Source organism: Girardinichthys multiradiatus, chromosome 22 (assembly GCF_021462225.1).
Source record: "Girardinichthys multiradiatus isolate DD_20200921_A chromosome 22, DD_fGirMul_XY1, whole genome shotgun sequence".
Lineage (NCBI taxonomy): Eukaryota > Metazoa > Chordata > Actinopteri > Cyprinodontiformes > Goodeidae > Girardinichthys > Girardinichthys multiradiatus.
The window spans coordinates 35663731-35681567 of NC_061814.1; the positions used below are offsets into that span (position 1 = coordinate 35663731).

The window sequence follows — 17837 nt, forward strand, 5'->3', positions numbered from 1 at the left end:
TTTGAGTGAGAACCCAAGATGACACAAATTCTACTACTGAGACTTGTGTAATAATCTGCCCATTGATCTTTCGGGTTAAATCTTTATTCTCAAGCAGAGGTAGGAGGCCTTGCAAAAATGACAGTTTTTGATTAAGTTTTTTTTTTTTTTTTACATGTGAAACATGACATTTTAAACCATGCAGCAACATGCAGCCTCTTCAAACACCCCGAAAGGTGTTTTGTAACAGATGCAATATCCTTCCCAGCTAAATATAATACTATGTCATCAGCATACATCTAGCAACTTGCACTAGGACACGAATATGGAATATCATTTATATATAAAATAAAAAGAAATGCACCAAGAACTAAACTTTGGTGTACTCCTCTATTTATTCTTCTGCAATCTTAATATCATTTATTTACGTATTCAGGCAAAAACCAAATGCATGTGGGCCAATTTAGTTTTATTCTGAAAAACTAAATATGCAAAAAAATAAATACAATTATGTTTAGTAAATTAAAACGAACCTAAATGCAGCTTTTTCCTGTCAGTGTTTTTATAAACTGTATTTCTATATTTCCCCCTTACAGGGAGATTGCTTTCACCAGGCAGCTGCAGAAACAGTCCCCCAAGCTGTGCTACTACTACCTGGGCTTTTACATTCACTCCTGCCCCAAGATGCGTTATAAGGTATCTTACACCAACATGTACACAATATTTTCAGAATCTCAAACCTACACAAATCCTTAACCCTCTTGTGTTTGTCCACTCCTGTTGGTTCTAGTAACTGTGAGAATCTTTTCTTGCCAATACACATCTTTATTAAGACCAATACATTGCTGAAATGTATCTGTGACTTTGGATTAAGCCCCCTGTGGGTTGATAATTTTCATTTTCATTAAATTATATAGCATCCATATCAAATTATGCATCCTTCCATATCAGTATGGATATCCAGCATGATTTTCTTTTCAAATTGAGATCTGATATGTTTTCAAAGTGTTCCATTAATGTTTTTGAGCAGTGTAATAATTGTTGTCTGTGAAGCAAACAGTGAAGCTTTAATTTCTTTTTTAATGCAAGTAAAAAATATTTTTTATTACAAAACGTCCAATGCTTGAAGACAGAATTGGTGTCATGTAATAAAATAGTTTTTAGGATAGCCTGGGATGACTCTGATCTGTCTCCAGGGCATAACTGCCTACCCAGGACGTAGTTATAATTTACATATGGATCCCTAATAAATAATGTAATAGAGATGAATACATTGCAGTTAAAACATTTCATTCTGTGCTTGTGTCTCTTTCTGCATCTGCCACGATCTTTGTCTATAATGGGGCTTTTTTCCCCTTTTTTTATGTATATTAAAATGTTTTGCAGACTTTATTTTTAGTGAACACATTTTCCAAAAATGTGTTTTTGCCATGGTGCCATAAACCCAAGCAAGTTTTTGCTTGGCTGAAAACAAAATGTGTACATTTTCAGTTTGTTACCCAAGGCCGTTGGAAATGTATATTATACACATCCTCGTCTATCTAAATGTGTCGAAACGACACATTCTTATTAGGTTAGACAAATGTATGACTTATTTAATAGAGCTGGTGTGATCAAATTTGTCCAAGCGTAGAAACACTTGACCACATAATAACCAAAAATATTTGACTCTTTGACGTGGAAGTAAAGCTTTTTATGCTTTATGAAGAAAAGCATGAGTTTCATTAAATTCATGTATTTCTTTGCCACATTTTTTTTCTAAGATTTGTCCGTCTCTTTTATAGATACTTTGATTAGACACTTTAAGATATGGGGCTGAGATGTCCTTTCTGTTTGAACTATCTAAGGACGAGCCGCATGGGCGGGTTGAAATGAACCCCCACTGTTACGCCAGGCTCACACTGAACGCGGTGCAGCTGCAGAAAGCCACTCACACTGCGTTGTGGCCAGCCCGGCCCAGCTACAGCTCCGGCTGCGGAAACGGCGCTCTGAGAGCAGAAGTTCACGTGGGTTCTGGGAGTTCACGCGAGAACTAGGCTAAACATTTAGCAAGTCTCTCATAAACAAAGCCTGTATTTGGCCATATTTTGACCCCCGTGTCATCGGTTATGCAGTAATGTTCATGTTTCGGAGCATGCAGGCAAAACAAGAGAGGAAAATCCCTGTCTCCTCCTTTCTGTTGCTATCCCTCTAAATGAGTAAAAACCGCTATGGATTTCGTTTTCTATGGCAAAACATGTTATCCGTGAGCATAACTATCCTTTATTATCCTCAAATAGCGCCTCTGTTTCCTCGTTTTTCTGTTTTTTTGTCGTTTTGTTTACCCTAGTCAAGTTAGCGTATGTTGGTGGGTTGATTTTATTATGAAATTCTCCGGAACTCTCTCCTGTCTGGCTTCCTGTTTGGGTGGTAAAATTCAGGAACTTAATACAGAAGCTGCTGCGGCGTCTGGCCAAACTTCCTTCTTCCGGAAACATTTTGTTGAGCTGCACGGCCTTGGTAACCGCAACCGCACCGTGGCTGATGTGAGTGTACACATTGATTTTATTGATTTGGGTTCCTTGCAGCGCCCGCACCGCAGCTGCACCGCATTCAGTGTGAGCCTGGCGTTATGACTCTGAGCTGTGACACTGAGGTAGTCCCAGAGCTGAGTTGGCTACTGGGTGTACTGTGGGTGGGAGGTGGAGTCAAAGCAAATGGTGTTTGTGTCAGTTACTGGTTTTCTTGACGTCATCTTTATCTGGCCAAACACACATCATCATGGTATTTGGCTCCTGCGAATGGCCGTAGGGCTAAGAGAGTAGCTAGTCTTTGAGTTATATCATGCAACTGTTTTGGGGAAAGGCTTTTTCATTCAGTTAACATTCTACTGCAACCGGTTTTCTCCTCCAAAGTCAGTATAACCAGTGTGGCTAGGTGTGTTAAAATAGGATTTAGTTCCCAACAAACTAGAACAGCCTGAAGCCTAACCTTTTTTTAGCCAAATTCTCTTCCAAGTAAGGGACTACATGCAAGGGTGGGATCAGGCGGCTGGATGCAGATATAATTCTGCAGTAAAAGCTGTGGTGCCTCATCCTGAGATGTTTGTACATTTACAGTGCTGGTCATGTAGCATAGAGCTTTCTCACTACAAAAGTTATTTTGCATACACATTGTACATCCACCATTTACAAGCATGCTCATACTGAGACCAAAGCCGTCTGAAAGATCTGTAAGTGGAGGAGAATAGTGAGAGAAAATAGTATTTTCAAGTCCATTAATTTGTCTGAAAGTTACTATTCATTCCTTTCTCTTTTATTCATTCACACCATCCTCCTTTTCTCTGTTAGATGTTCCCAGAGATTGTTCCTGTCCATGGGAGACTGATGTACTATTGAAGATTATGGCAAACTGCCATATCTTTTTATCTTGCATCTTGCTTTGGCTTTGCATAGCGCTTTGCCCAATTTCTCAGTTTGACAGTGTGTGCAGGGAATGCACGAGTGTGTTGTGTTTGCGTCTGTGTGTTGAATCTTGATCACAACGTTTCTCTGAGAACTTGTGCTGTTTCCACAGCATCTTACCCTCTCACGATGGCATTTATTACCCCTCCCCCATATCTTTACTTGTCTGCTTGCCATTGCAGCGTCTAGCTCACAACCTCCCCACCTCTTCCTATTTTAGCCTTGGGTAGGGAACACAGAACAAAGGTGAGAAGGTTGCCCATTTCCCACCTTTGGACTCTCAAAGTCCCACGAAAAAGCACCCATGCTCAAATATGCTCCCAGCAACATGCACAGTGTTTTGCTCCTCTGTCTGATTTGCATATTTTCAGTTCATTAATGCACAGACATACTGGGGCATTGTTTGACTCTGATTGCTTTGGTGTTATGTTGGAGTTTTACTGGTTTTGGGATCTCACGCTTGCTTCCAGTCTCTTTAGGGACCTTGCAATAAGCACTTGAACCCTATTGGGTACCAGTCAAACAATTCCCCTACATGTGAGCCCTCCTTGTTTCAATCATGGCTGTTTTTATACTTAAAATGTTTCTGTAGGAATTTCTGTTTGGATTAAGGTGCTTTACTTACACGACACAACCAATAGTACACAAACAACATTCTAAAAAGGTTGTGATAGTGACTGTTTGCTATGCCAGTGAACAATAATCTGTTTTAAGTATGTCATAAGTATGGACAAAATACGATTTAAATAAGAGCCAACAAAACTCAGGTTTTTGTCCAATTCATTGATCATTTAGTTTTCTCAGTTCATTAAAACCCAAACATAAATACAGACTAAAAATAAAAAAAATTGATTTAGTTGTGGTTTAGGTACCAAGCATTGACATAGTTTTATTTCAGCATGTAGAAAATAAACAATCACACATCACAAGTTATGTTTTAAAGAATTCGTTTTTAGTGTGTCCTGTACAGTCAAACCTCGCAATACAATTTGTTTGATCATGCAGTTTGAATGTTGAAATTTTTTATTTGGAAACATGTATTCCCATTTAAAATATTAATACTTAACATAATTTGTTCCAATGATGAATCAAAACATGATAAGGACAATATAAACAGTTTCTCTGGGATATCCTCCTGTATGACATGATGGAGGTGGTTGAGAGTTTTTTTAGGTATTAATTTACATTTTTATATTTTTAAAACTTTTGGAAGGACAAATAATTTTATATGACTTAAGGAAAAAAAATCTCAATCCTAGAGATTCTACACTAGGCCCAAAACTCTACATAAGGACAACTTTTGGCATCAGTGGGATCCCATTCTCAACTGCGATGAACTGTTGCAGAAATAGACAATGGAGATGGAATTGGTGACTTGGCTATAATGTCATGTAGTTACATGCTAATGTTCATTTGTATTGTCCCTTTTTTTTTTTTTAATGAACTCAACTGACCTCAAATCGCATCACTATCTCTGGGCCTGCAATTAAAAATTAATCAGTTTATTGACACTTCTTTCTGTGCTGGGATAAGTCCTAAAACATTGGTATTGTACCAACCCGTGCTGCATGAGGCAGCTTTGTTTTTGCGATCCTGCGCTACCGAAGCATTACACTTTTTTGAACAGGCACAAACTTCTGTGAAGGCTGTGGAAGTGAGCAATTCTGCAATCTGCTGCTTTGCCTGTTAGGCGCTGGAAAAGAACAGGAAACAACAAAGAAGAAAGGGAGCACATGTAGCAGCAGTACGTGGAGCATAGACAAAAGCAATAAGGCCAGGGTTGTGAGAGCTGTGCAGTAAGTTAGTTTGTGCTCCAGATTGCAAACTTGCTAACAACATCCTTCACAATCATATTTAAAGGAAAATTAGTAATTGGGGGAGTCATACCCCATTTATACTTGCATACAATTTGTGTTCAGATGCGTTCATAATTAGAGGGTTCACTGTACATCTGAAAAACATGTGAAATTTGAGCCAGGAAGCATTTGTAAACATTGAAAATCTGTAGGAACCCTAATACTAGGTCTTACATGTTTTATAGTCAGGTCCTGAATTTATACGTTCATTCATTTGTTTCTTTTTCCATCAGCTTTTATGGTTTTCCATAGATAAACTCTTGGCAGATATTTGTTCTGTGTACTTTAGCTCAGGATAAAAGATTCAGATGTTATGTTGCAGGAAAACAACAAGGTCCATGATGCAGTGCAGCGTACAGGAATTTATTGTCGTACATTCAGCCTTCAAAAGGTTCTTGTTACATTATGAACTACAAGCTTCTTCCTCACGAGACACTCTGAATTTAACTAGGTTTGTTTGAAGATGGGAATTTCAGTTGTTGCCTACAACTTGTCATCAGGAACCGTTGTGAAGCTCAGTATTGAGGCACGTTCCATGGTTTGTAAAGCTTGTTAGAAACTATTTAAAATGGACAAACAAGTAAAGGCCATTATTTACTGACTAAGAACAAAGAAATGTGTTCTTCTGCTTGAGGTGGAAAGAACAGAGTCCTTTCTGGCCTGGATCTTTCATACTTCACAAGGACTCAAGTTCAGAGCTCCTGGGAAGTCCTCATAGATCCCACCTACTGCAGCATTTGCATAAAATAATTGTCAGACACTGCACAAGAAAAAGGTTCTGCCCAGATGATGTGTCCAAGACAAGCTGGAAGAACTCCCAAGCCAGGGCAGCAAGAAGATTGATCTCATTGTTTTCTTGCAGCTCTGGGCGACAGAACACGTCTCTCTGTTCTTTCAGAGTGTCCTTTAGTTGTCAAAAATTGCATCTCCTTTACACAGCCTGAGTAAAAATTATTATAACGTCCAACAACTTGTATGCTTTTAGAATCTAGATAGCATAAAGTCTCAGGTATTTTAAGCTAAATTACAAACTTTATTGCCCTTCCCCTGTCACTTATTCAACTGTATCTGTTTTATCTCTTTCTGCTTACTTGCTGGCTGTATGATTGTTCTGCCAATTTAAAGTTAAAAATTATAATTTGTATTGTTAGTCTTGAGCTGTTAATTTGAAAGGGAATCCTTTCTGCTGAGTCCCAGTTCTGTGTACCCAGGGAGATGGCCCCATGTGGGATGAGCTTGTAAGCACTGCCAACGGCAGGACGTGGTCCTATAGAGAAGCCTTGAAGGGTCCTCAGAAGACTTGAAGTACAGCCAGAAACTGGGAGGATGCCTGGCTGGTGTTAGACGCTCTCCTTTGTTCCTGAAGCTGGGACTGAACGTCCCACAGAGTCTTACTGGTTTGGCTGGCAGCTCAGAGTTTGACGTGACATTTTCCCCTGGTCCATTTGCCCTCCCTGGCCTTCTGATGTTGAGCTGTCTATGAGGAGCAGAAGGTGAAACTGTTGGAGTCTAAATGAGTGCAGAGGTCCTGGCCCTTCAGTCCCTTTTCTTTCTAATGAAGCCCTTCGTGTTAAAGCTCTTAGTCATCTGAACTGCATGAATTGTTTGAGTCTTGTGGCTTTACACAGACAGACCTTATGGCTAAAATATCTATAGTCACTGGACTGATGATCTCAGCACTCCATGTTATGAAGGAAATTTCTGGTACGGAATATGTGTATGCTTGCTCATAATGTGAACAGATCATGTTCAAATTCAAGTCTGAAAGTGTACATCACCTATGAAAAGTATGCACACCTACAGTATTTTATTGGGCTTTACGAACAACAAAGCCTATTGCATGTGGAAGCTTTTCTGGATGTTGCTTAATTTTAAAATGTTTAAAGTTGTTGTATGTAATCTTAACTCACAAAGTGCTTTGATTTGCACAACTATTTATTATCCTCCCAACAAAACAATGCTAGCCAACCCCTGCTTTTATGTTTTGTGAATGTTTTGTCTGTAAACCTGTGTACAGTGTTACTTTAATTTTTACATCCTGGCCATGGATGTGAGTTTTTGTTTGGGCTTTTAATGATGCATAGAGCATTCTTTTCCCCTGGAGTGAAATGGTAATACATCGCACATCTTCGATGAAATTTAAAATCAAGAATGGGTTGCAGTAGTTTATATTTATGGTTGATTTCTTCTTATCCAGTGTCAAAAATTATACATACATGTCAAAATAAATGCATATATCCCCACTGACATTGGATTAAAACTCCTTTAGAAGTTGCACCTCAACCACATATTTTGTAGCCATCAAATAACTTGGCATAATGTGTTACAGCTTATTTAAGTTGGTTCGTTTGCTTAGATTTTAAGGGTAATCCATACATTTTCAGTACAGTTAAGAGGTTCAGGGTTTTCTAAAAGCTAAATGTTGGTCTGGTTTATCTAATTAAAAAAAATACTTTTGATGTGGTTTTGGGTTCGTTGTCCTGCTGGAACACCCAGTTGTGTCCAAATTTACACCACTAGCTAACATCTGGGTATTTTACAGTCCAGGGGCCACATCTAAACCTTTGGATATCCACTACAGGCCTAGATAAAAATTTTTAATTCAAACATGCTTAAATCAGAATCAGCTTTATTGCCAAGTTCGTACATACAAACAAGGAATTTGACTCCGGTACAGAACAGAATATACATATTTACAATGTACAATATACACATATATAATAAAAAGGTGCATTTGCAACATCTGTATGCTGTTGTTTTGTACTCTATTGAATGTTCATCAGAGAAACAGCCTGGTGGAAGAAACTGTCTCTGTGGCGGCTGGTTTTAGTGAACAGTGCTCTGTAGCGGCGGCCTGAAGGTAAAGCTCTGAACAGTTTATGTGCAGGGTGTGTGGGGTCTGCAGAGATTTTAGCAGCTCTTTTTCTGACCCTAGACCTGTATAAGTCCTGGATGGAGGGAAGGTCAGCCCTGATTATTCTCTCTGCATTCCTGATTATTCGTTGCAGTCTGGACCTGTCCTGTTTTGTGGATGAGCCAAACCACACTGAGATGGATGAAGACAGGACAGACTGAATGATGGCAGTGTAGAAGATGACCAGCAGCTCCTGTAGAAGGTTGAACTTCTTGAGTTGCCTCAGGAAGTACAGTCTCTGCTGGGCCTTCTTTCGAACAGTGTCTATGTGTGAAACCATCTCAGGTCCTCAAAGATGGTGGTTCCTAAAAACCTGAAGTGGTTCACGGCCGATACAGTGTTGTTGAGGATGGTGAGGGTGGTGTGTGAGTCTGATGAGGTGCAGTCATTTGTGTACAGAGAGAAGAGGAGTGGGGATAGAACACACCCCTGGGGGGCACCAGTACTTATTGATCTGTGATTAAAGTGTGTTTTCTGCACGCAAATCTAATCATGCTGCTTTTATTCTAAAGCTATAGTCTCCTGTTTCCTGTTTTGTAAGCTAGATAAAACACCCTTGTACATTCCTCCAACAGTGCCCGATGGGAGATCCATGTCTTGTCTGACCATAGGATTTCTCTCAACAATCAATTTTCTTGTCATGTGGGCAGCTGCAAATTTCAGACTAGATTGAAGGTGTCTATTTCCTTTTTTTCCCAATATTTTCTCAGGTTATAGCAACAGGTAACCTTCTGACTGGCACTGTAGGTTTAGAGAATTGCTTTAAAAACTATATGAGCAGACTTTAAATAGAACAAATGAAGCTTTCGACCACTTCCATTAGACACTCTACTCTTGATCTTAATGTTTTGAGGCAAGTGAGGCATGCCTGCACCTCACTCTCACAGACGAACAGTCACAGAATACGTTGTTATAACCTCTTGGTGCTGGAGTAACAGTAACATCAAGTGGGTCTTACTTTTGTTATTATTGTTCAGTGAAAGAATGTCTCGCTCTGAGCTCAGGAAACCATAAAATTTTCCACAGAGGACACGAAGAAAGGAGGAGTTGGTAAAATGACTGAAAAACAGAGGAAGAGGGTAGATGAAGGGGGAAAAAGTGCCAAAATGTGTGCCAAATGAGAAAAAAAGGGCAGGATGAAGAGGAGTAAGTCAGTGGGACTTTACAGACTTTTAAAGAACTTCTTTTTGCAGCAACTGCACCTCCGTTCCCTTTCAGCCGAACTCCTCCTTACTCACAAATTGCAAACACTGTCGGAGAGCTGGTCAGTTTTCCAGAGCCAGCCAGCACGTTTCCACATGGCCAACGCTTGTGAATAAAGAGGACCTGAAATTAATCCATCCAGGTGTCAGTGACTGTGTGGAAGAGTGCATAAAGGTTACAACTGAAAGAATTTGATGGTGGTTTCAATCCAATGCTGCAGTGCTAATGTTTGTCTTAATCAGTGAAAACCTGCAGGCTTTTCTGTCACCTGCTGCATCAACTTTGTGCTTATGACATAAATTAGACAGGACATACTTCCTTTTAAGTAAGAAGAGCATACTAGAAACTGTTTTAGGAAATGCTCATACAGACTTGCACACAGATTCATTTCAGTTTTCTTTGAGCTTTAACATTTTCTTTTACTTTAATATTTGTTCATCACATGTAGAATTTCCAGATAAAAAGAATTGTCTTCCATAAGAAGTGTTTGTTAATGTAATGATCTTTCAGACAGCCTGCTCAGGTTCACAGTGGCAGGTCACAACATGCTAAATGACTCTGAGGCACATCTGTCATGACCCCGCATGCTTTCCATTTTTACTCAAGAAGCCATAAACAGACAGCATTTTATGCGTACGTGTCTGACCTCACATTCAATGCGTCACGTTTTGAACATCTGGGTTGATTGAGAGTAACAGAGTGAATCTGAGGCATGTAGACACCCTCATCTCTGTGTACCATGTGACAGTACACTGTTTTTTCCCTTTGATTAGTTTTATTTAAGAGGGCAGTCATCCCGCTTTATTTTATTTGTTTTTTTAGTTTATCCTGTGTATTTTATGTATTGTCTATGTATTTATTGGGAATTGTTGTGATAGGAAAATTATAGATGGTTTTGGTTTTCATTTACAAATAAAAGTCTTAAAGGTGTTAACTTGAATTTGTATTGTATTTGTATTGTATTGTAAATATAAAAAAATTCCCACAGATTCCCTATTAGATTTGTTTCTGACTTTGATTGGGCCATTCTGACACATGCATATGCTTAGATCTAAAGCCACCTGCACTCTCAAATCTTTTTTAGCCGCTAACACGTTTGCTTCCAGAGCGGCCTCTGTTTTTAGCTCCATTCATCTTCCCATTAATTCTGACCAGTTTTCCCCGCTTCTGCTGAAGAAAAGTATTGCCACAGCATGATGCTGCCACCATCGTGTTTTTCAGGACATTCTTTCAATGATGGGCTTATTCTAGACACATTTCCATAAAGACCAGATTTGTGGAGTACAGCACTGTCTCAGAAGCTGTGGATCCGTTGGTGAATGTTTGCTCTGGGCTTTATGTAGGGGTATCAGAGTAAAGGGGGACTGAATACTCATGCACACCACACTTTTTAGATCTTTAAAAGTTTTTGTAAAAATCTTTCAAACAGTGTGTGCTGTTCATTCTAATGCGCTACTTTTGGTTTTAATATGACAAAATGCAAGAAGCTTTGAGGAGTATGACGTTTTGCGAAGCACTGTACATATCTTGATGATTTGCATTGATAAGGTTTACACTGAGGAGCAGCGTTTGTGTGGAACTGATGGATTATGTTTCCCAGATGCTGCTGGTCCAGACACAGGACAACCGTGCCCCTTTTCTGCCTTTTCTGTTTGTGTTTTTCTTTCAGCAACTGTCCAAAAGCAGCCGCCTACATGCTGGTTGGAATGACAGATTGATAGTGTCTGAAGAGGCTTACATTTAGAAATAAAAACATCTTTCTTCATTTAGTCTAATGTTGTTATAAGGCTAAAAAGCAGGAGGGATTTTTAGGTTTGGGTTGGTAATCCCATTTCTTTACATGTCATCGCCATGATTTAATATGGCAACACTCTGGTTCAGATGGAGGTGGTTCATCATAAAGTTAACTCAACCTGGAATAATCCTACAAGCTTTAATCTTATTATTTCAATAAATGTTTATCCCTCTGCTGTTTTCTTGTGCTTGTTTGAAATTGTAATTATCTCGATTTTTAAAAGGCATTTTTTGTGCCTTCAGCAGTTCTGCTAAAGTCCCATGCCCATCACAAGAAGATCAAACCCCAACCCGGCCTATTTTCAACCCTAAAATTTCCAGGTTTCTCCCCTCCCCCTGTTTTAAAATTGAGCCTTCTGACAGAAACATTGTTTGATTTAGCTCGACAGAGGACCACCAACAGTGCACCGCTCAGCAGAAACATTTTACTTTTAGTAAATTCTCCCCTTTTTTATGCGACTCAATCCGCACCCCCCACCTCATTCTGTCTCGCCACAATTGTGTTTTTAACAAATCATTAACAGGTTACAGCATAGTCGGATAGCAGCCGCTGTTTGCCACCTCCTACGAGGGCCGCTGAGAGGGTTAGGGTCTGAGGCAGCAGACTTCAGCAGGTCGGGTCAGAAAATTCATTCCGACTACTGGTGGTAGGACAAAGATGAGGAACGCCGGGTGGCGGTACGGTATGAGTGAGGGGGAGGTTTCAGGGTCATAAGGGCAAAAATGAAAGTTTGGAGAGTGTGTCATGCAGAGCAGATCCAGAGCCCTCTAGCTGCCAGCTTGAAGTGTTTGCATTGCCATTACCTTCACCTTTGTTTATTTTCAAACCCGCTGCAGCTGCGCCACTTTGACTAAAATGCCTTTTTGGCAGGGGAATACATATACAGGTCCTTCTCAAAATATTAGCATATTGTGATAAAGTTCATTATTTTCCATAATGTAATGATGAAAATTTAACATTCATATATTTTAGATTCATTGCACACTAACTGAAATATTTCAGGTCTTTTATTGTTTTAATACGGATGATTTTGGCATACAGCTCATGAAAACCCAAAATTCCTATCTCACAAAATTAGCATATCATTAAAAGGGTCTCTAAACGAGCTATGAACCTAATCATCTGAATCAACGAGTTAACTCTAAACACCTGCAAAAGATTCCCGAGGCCTTTAAAACTCCCAGTCTGGTTCATCACTCAAAACCCCAATCATGGGTAAGACTGCCGACCTGACTGCTGTCCAGAAGGCCACTATTGACACCCTCAAGCAAGAGGGTAAGACACAGAAAGAAATTTCTGAACGAATAGGCTGTTCCCAGAGTGCTGTATCAAGGCACCTCAGTGGGAAGTCTGTGGGAAGGAAAAAGTGTGGCAGAAAACGCTGCACAACGAGAAGAGGTGACCGGACCCTGAGGAAGATTGTGGAGAAGGGCCGATTCCAGACCTTGGGGGACCTGCGGAAGCAGTGGACTGAGTATGGAGTAGAAACATCCAGAGCCACCGTGCACAGGCGTGTGCAGGAAATGGGCTACAGGTGCTGCATTCCCCAGGTCAAGCCACTTTTGAACCAGAAACAGCGGCAGAAGCGCCTGACCTGGGCTACAGAGAAGCAGCACTGGACTGTTGTTCAGTGGTCCAAAGTACTTTTTTCGGATGAAAGCAAATTCTGCATGTCATTCAGAAATCAAGGAGCCAGAGTCTGGAGGAAGACTGGGGAGAAGGAAATGCCAAAAGTCCAGTGTCAAGTACCCACAGTCAGTTTTGGTCTGGGGTGCCGTGTCAGCTGCTGGTGTTGGTCCACTGTGTTTTATCAAGGGCAGGGTCAATGCAGCTAGCTATCAGGAGATTTTGGAGCACTTCATGCTTCCATCTGCTGAAAAGCTTTATGGAGATGAAGATTTCATTTTTCAGCACGACCTGGCACCTGCTCACAGTGCCAAAACCACTGGTAAATGGTTTACTGACCATGGTATCACTGTGCTCAATTGGCCTGCCAACTCTCCTGACCTGAACCCCATAGAGAATCTGTGGGATATTGTGAAGAGAACGTTGAGAGACTCAAGACCCAACACTCTGGATGAGCTAAAGGCCGCTATCGAAGCATCCTGGGCCTCCATAAGATCTCAGCAGTGCCACAGGCTGATTGCCTCCATGCCACGCCGCATTGAAGCAGTAATTTCTGCAAAAGGATTCCCGACCAAGTATTGAGTGCATAACTGTACATGATTATTTGAAGGTTGACGTTTTTTGTATTAAAAACACTTTTCTTTTATTGGTCGGATAAATATGCTAATTTTGTGAGATAGGAATTTTGGGTTTATGAGCTGTATGCCAAAATCATCCGTATTAAGACAATAAAAGACCTGAAATATTTCAGTTAGTGTGCAATGAATCTAAAATATATGAATGTTAAATTTTCATCAAGACATTATGGAAAATAATGAACTTTATCACAATATGCTAATATTTTGAGAAGGACCTGTAGATCATTGATAAGCACCACTTGAGACAATGAGCAACTTTTATAAACACAGTTAGACATGTTAGACCTACTGTGCGCTGTGGTTTTAGGTTAAGCTTTGCAATAAGATGTCGTGGTGGAGTTTTAAGACTGAGATTAGAGCTACAGCTCTGGCAGCTAGTCAGAGTGCTGTGGTCTGTGTCAGAAAGATATAACAGCTCCCCTTTACCATAAAAACCAGAGGAGATAAAGAGATGAAAGGTACCCAGCCTTGGAGCTGATGCCCATAAAAAGCTCTGCCATTGGTTCTCAGGGTCCACTCGAAATGCGATCCTGTAAAAATATTTTCTCCTCATTAACCTGTCATCCGTGGAGCCATGATGCACAGCCAGGCGCAGGAGTACTGGACAGAGTGGGCTGGGTGGGAGGAATTGTGGCGGTTGTCTAGAGGCCCATAGGGGGGAAACTTACCAGTCTGTCTGCTTTATTTGAAAGTCATGCTGTGGTGATGTGTTGAGTATGATGAAAAGGCCTCAGTGGACCCCAAGTGTTTAAACAGCAGCAGTTTGCATAAATCCTGCCAAATGTAGACCCCGGACATTTTGAGCATCCTCTCACTCACACAAATTCATTTTATGGGCCTTGTAAAAATACACATGCCACTTGAAATTTGTTTAATTTTGTGACATTTGTAAGGATTATGATTATTGATTAATTAATATTCATCAAGAATTATAATTTAAAATCATAATTTGAAAAAAAGATTCATTTCTTAACCAAAAATCATCACTTACGAATAGAAATCAGAGATGTCCTCTGGTGTTGTGATTATGGGCTCAAAGCTCTTTAATAATTACAAATTATTAACCAAACCACAAACTGTCACTGTTTATTCAACCGTTTCACCGAAGGTGGTGGAACTTCGACCTTGTTTTGGCAGATAAATCACTCTTGCACGAAATAAACACAAACTCTTCTCTTAATTATATATATGAAGATTTATTGAAGCCGAATAATCATGATATACCATTAATCTGGTCCAAAAACCCTTCACCTAACTAACCAGCACTATTCTACACAAAGGGGATAAAAATGACTACCTAACAATAATAATAAAAGAAAAATATATATGTGCATTAATGTCTATGAAGATCAAACCAGTAGTTTTATGGACAAAATGTGTAATTTGGGTTAAATGGAAAGATAAATCCCGGTGTTGATGTCTCGATTGCAGCGATCAGCTGATAAAACGGTGGGGCCACGCCCCTTTAGCCACAACCAGCTGATCGCTCCAAATCTTGACAAAGGGTCATAAAACTGAGGCGGGAAGTCAGTGGAAAATCTCCAGCAATAAAACTGGAACAAAGAGTGGTCAAGCGAAGCCCAGACCGCAGTTGCTTTGAATGAAAAACGTTTAAAAGTCCAAGTTCTAACTCCTGGCTGATTTGAGATCAGCCGGACAAAACATTAACCACGCACAATTCAGCAGCGCTTACGCACCTAGTCAAAACACAGCTCAGCATAACATAATTCAATCAGTATTGCATGCAGCAAGTTAATACCTGAGATTAACTACTGGTGATCCTACATCACCTTAACTGCCTCACCCTGCGCAGACCTCTAAATGCACCTATCCGGTTTAATATGAAAAGAACGAAATTACTTTGACGATGATTTCTGCTCTCCACCGGTTGAAGAGGGATCAGGTCTGAAAAAAAAGGAGGGGGGGAGGATTACGCGTCCGTGATCAAATTAAAGAAAAAAAATGGTAATTTCTCGTCCGTCCAGGAGGGGAAAAGATGAGCTTTTAGTCGACTTCCTTACACAAGGACGAAAACTCATCTCCTTGGACATAGAACCTCTGTGGGTTTCCACCTGCGCCGGGTGTCAGCGGAGTCTTCGATCGGTAAATAAATCTGATCTTCTTGTATCAGACAGATTTCCATCTTTCAAGCTCTTCCGGGTATGGCCTTGTGGAGCATATGTTCGCCTGCGAACTCTTGTCTCTCCAGATATGCGCCTCCGTTGCGCTGTCCTTTGAGACAGGCGAAAATGGTGATGGGAAATGGTGATGAAACTTTATCTCCTCTGGGTTTTACACTCTTGGTGATGTCAGAGCTGCGACGTCTGTTGAGCTGCGTGTGTCAAAATGTGTGACCAAAATGGATGGCCCCAACACATTAAAACTACAAACTGTATTCTGTCGGGATTTTATGAAATAGACCAGAGGTGACTACTATGCTGACACGTTTAAATGCATCCCTGCTGCAACACACACTCATCAGGTCTGCAGAGGCCTGGAAACAAGCCATTCATTTCATTCAGGTGTGTTGGAAAAATTGTGCATCTAAAAGTTGCAGAATAGTTGCTGTCGAGGACTGGAAGTGGGGACCCCTGAGATAGAGCAACATAAAGTGGTGTGTATTTGTGATTTGAAAGAAAATGATGCACGGTTTTAAAATTTGTTTCTAGATAGAATTTATAAAAGTGTGTTGTGCAATTGTATTCAGCCCACTTTACTCTGATGCTCCTAAATACAACCCAGTTCAACCTATTGCCTTCAGAGATTGCCTGTAAATAGTCTCCCTGTGTGTATTTTAATCCCAGCATAAATCCAGCTGTTTTGTTTTGTGAAGACATAAGGGATGGAGAAGCAGGATTATGTGATAAAATAATATGTCAAGCTTTGGATATACCACAGAGCACTGTTCATTTCATCATCTGACTATGGAAAGAGTGTAGTACAACTGCAAACCTACCAATACATGGCAGTCCACCTAATTTGGCAGGTTGAGGAATGAGAGCATGAATCAGAGAAGCAGCCAAGAGGCCACTGGTAACTCTGGAGGAGCTGCAGAGATCCACACCTTAGGTGGGGGAATCTATTGACAGGACATCTAAAAATCATTTTCTCCACAAATCTGGGTGTCTGGAAGAGTGGTAAGAAAAAGCAGTCATGAGAAGTCTGGTTTAAAGTCTGGTTTGCCATAAAACATGAAGGGGATAGTAAACATGGAAGGTGCGAAACAGATTAGACCAGAATCGATTGTTTTTGACCAAAACGCTTAAGCGCTGGCAGAAAACGGACACTGCACATCACTCTGAATTCACCATTCCAACAATAACATGAGGGTGGCAGCATCATGCTGTGGTGATGCTTTCTTCAGCAGGAACGGAGAAGCTGTTGTGGGTTAAAAGAGTGGAATGAAGGTTCACCTTCCAACAGAATAGCACCCCAAATCATACAGCTACAATGGTATAATTTAGGTCAAAGCATATTCATGTGTAAGAATGGCCCAGTCTAAGTCCAAATGTAAATCTAATTGAGAATCCTTGGGGGAGACTTTAACGTTGCTGAAAGGTGGTTCTACAAGATTGACTAAGGCCGGCAGAATACAGGTGCACACCGCTCAGATATTTATTTCTGAAACATTTTGTCTGTGGATCATATTTCCGCTTCACAACTATGTACCACTCTGTGTTGGTTTAACACATGAAATCCCACGTTGCAGTTTGTGGGATGTAAGTTGTTCAGGATGCGTGAATACGTTTGACAGGCACTGTCCATATCTTTACAGAAGAGGTTACCGTGTCTGAACTGCAACCCAGTTTGTTTGGACGTGTCTTTCAGTGTTGCTGATCGTTCTGTTCTCTGTTCTGTTTGTCTTGCTGCATCTGCGAGCTGCACTGTTTACGTGTGTCCATCAGCAGCCGGAGGCCATGCAGCTAGCCCACCTCCCCACACATACACACACATCCACACCCCTGTCTTGGCAGAATTTACGTGTGTCAACATGTTACGGCTGATAAAGGGAGTGCATTGTGAGAGCTGCAGGTTTAGGAGAGAGTATGGATATAGGGATCAGGGAGTTTGTTTATTGGCTTTTGACAGAGATTGGCTGAGTTTGACCCTGGGTCAGTGGGCCGGCCCGGGCCAGAGTAGGTTAGGTCTGCCTGGTTTTGGGCCACACTAGGCCTCTTTGTGTTCCCTCCGAGTTCAGGTCTGTCCTGGGAGGTGTCCAGCTGAACAACATACCGCAGTAAGATCACAAATGTGGCATGCTGACCTTAATTTCAGCTTGGGTCAAATGACAATTACTTTCTCTGAGAACTTGACCAATGAATAATTCTGACATAAAATGCCTTTCATTATTTTCTTCATACTTCATTTGCTGTATGATACAAA

General features: G+C 40.6%; 1 protein-coding gene across 5 annotated transcripts in view; it reads left to right on the forward strand.

Annotated features, from left to right (window-relative positions):
* The window catches only part of LOC124859156 (arginyl-tRNA--protein transferase 1), an 81362-nt gene that overhangs the window by 45428 nt on the left and 18097 nt on the right, over nucleotides 1-17837 (forward strand). For all 5 annotated transcript variants that reach the window (XM_047351735.1, XM_047351738.1, XM_047351739.1 and 2 more), the window contains one exon: nucleotides 576-675. In XM_047351735.1, coding sequence (XP_047207691.1) covers nucleotides 576-675 — 100 coding nt within the window. The remainder of the gene's footprint in view (nucleotides 1-575; nucleotides 676-17837) is intronic.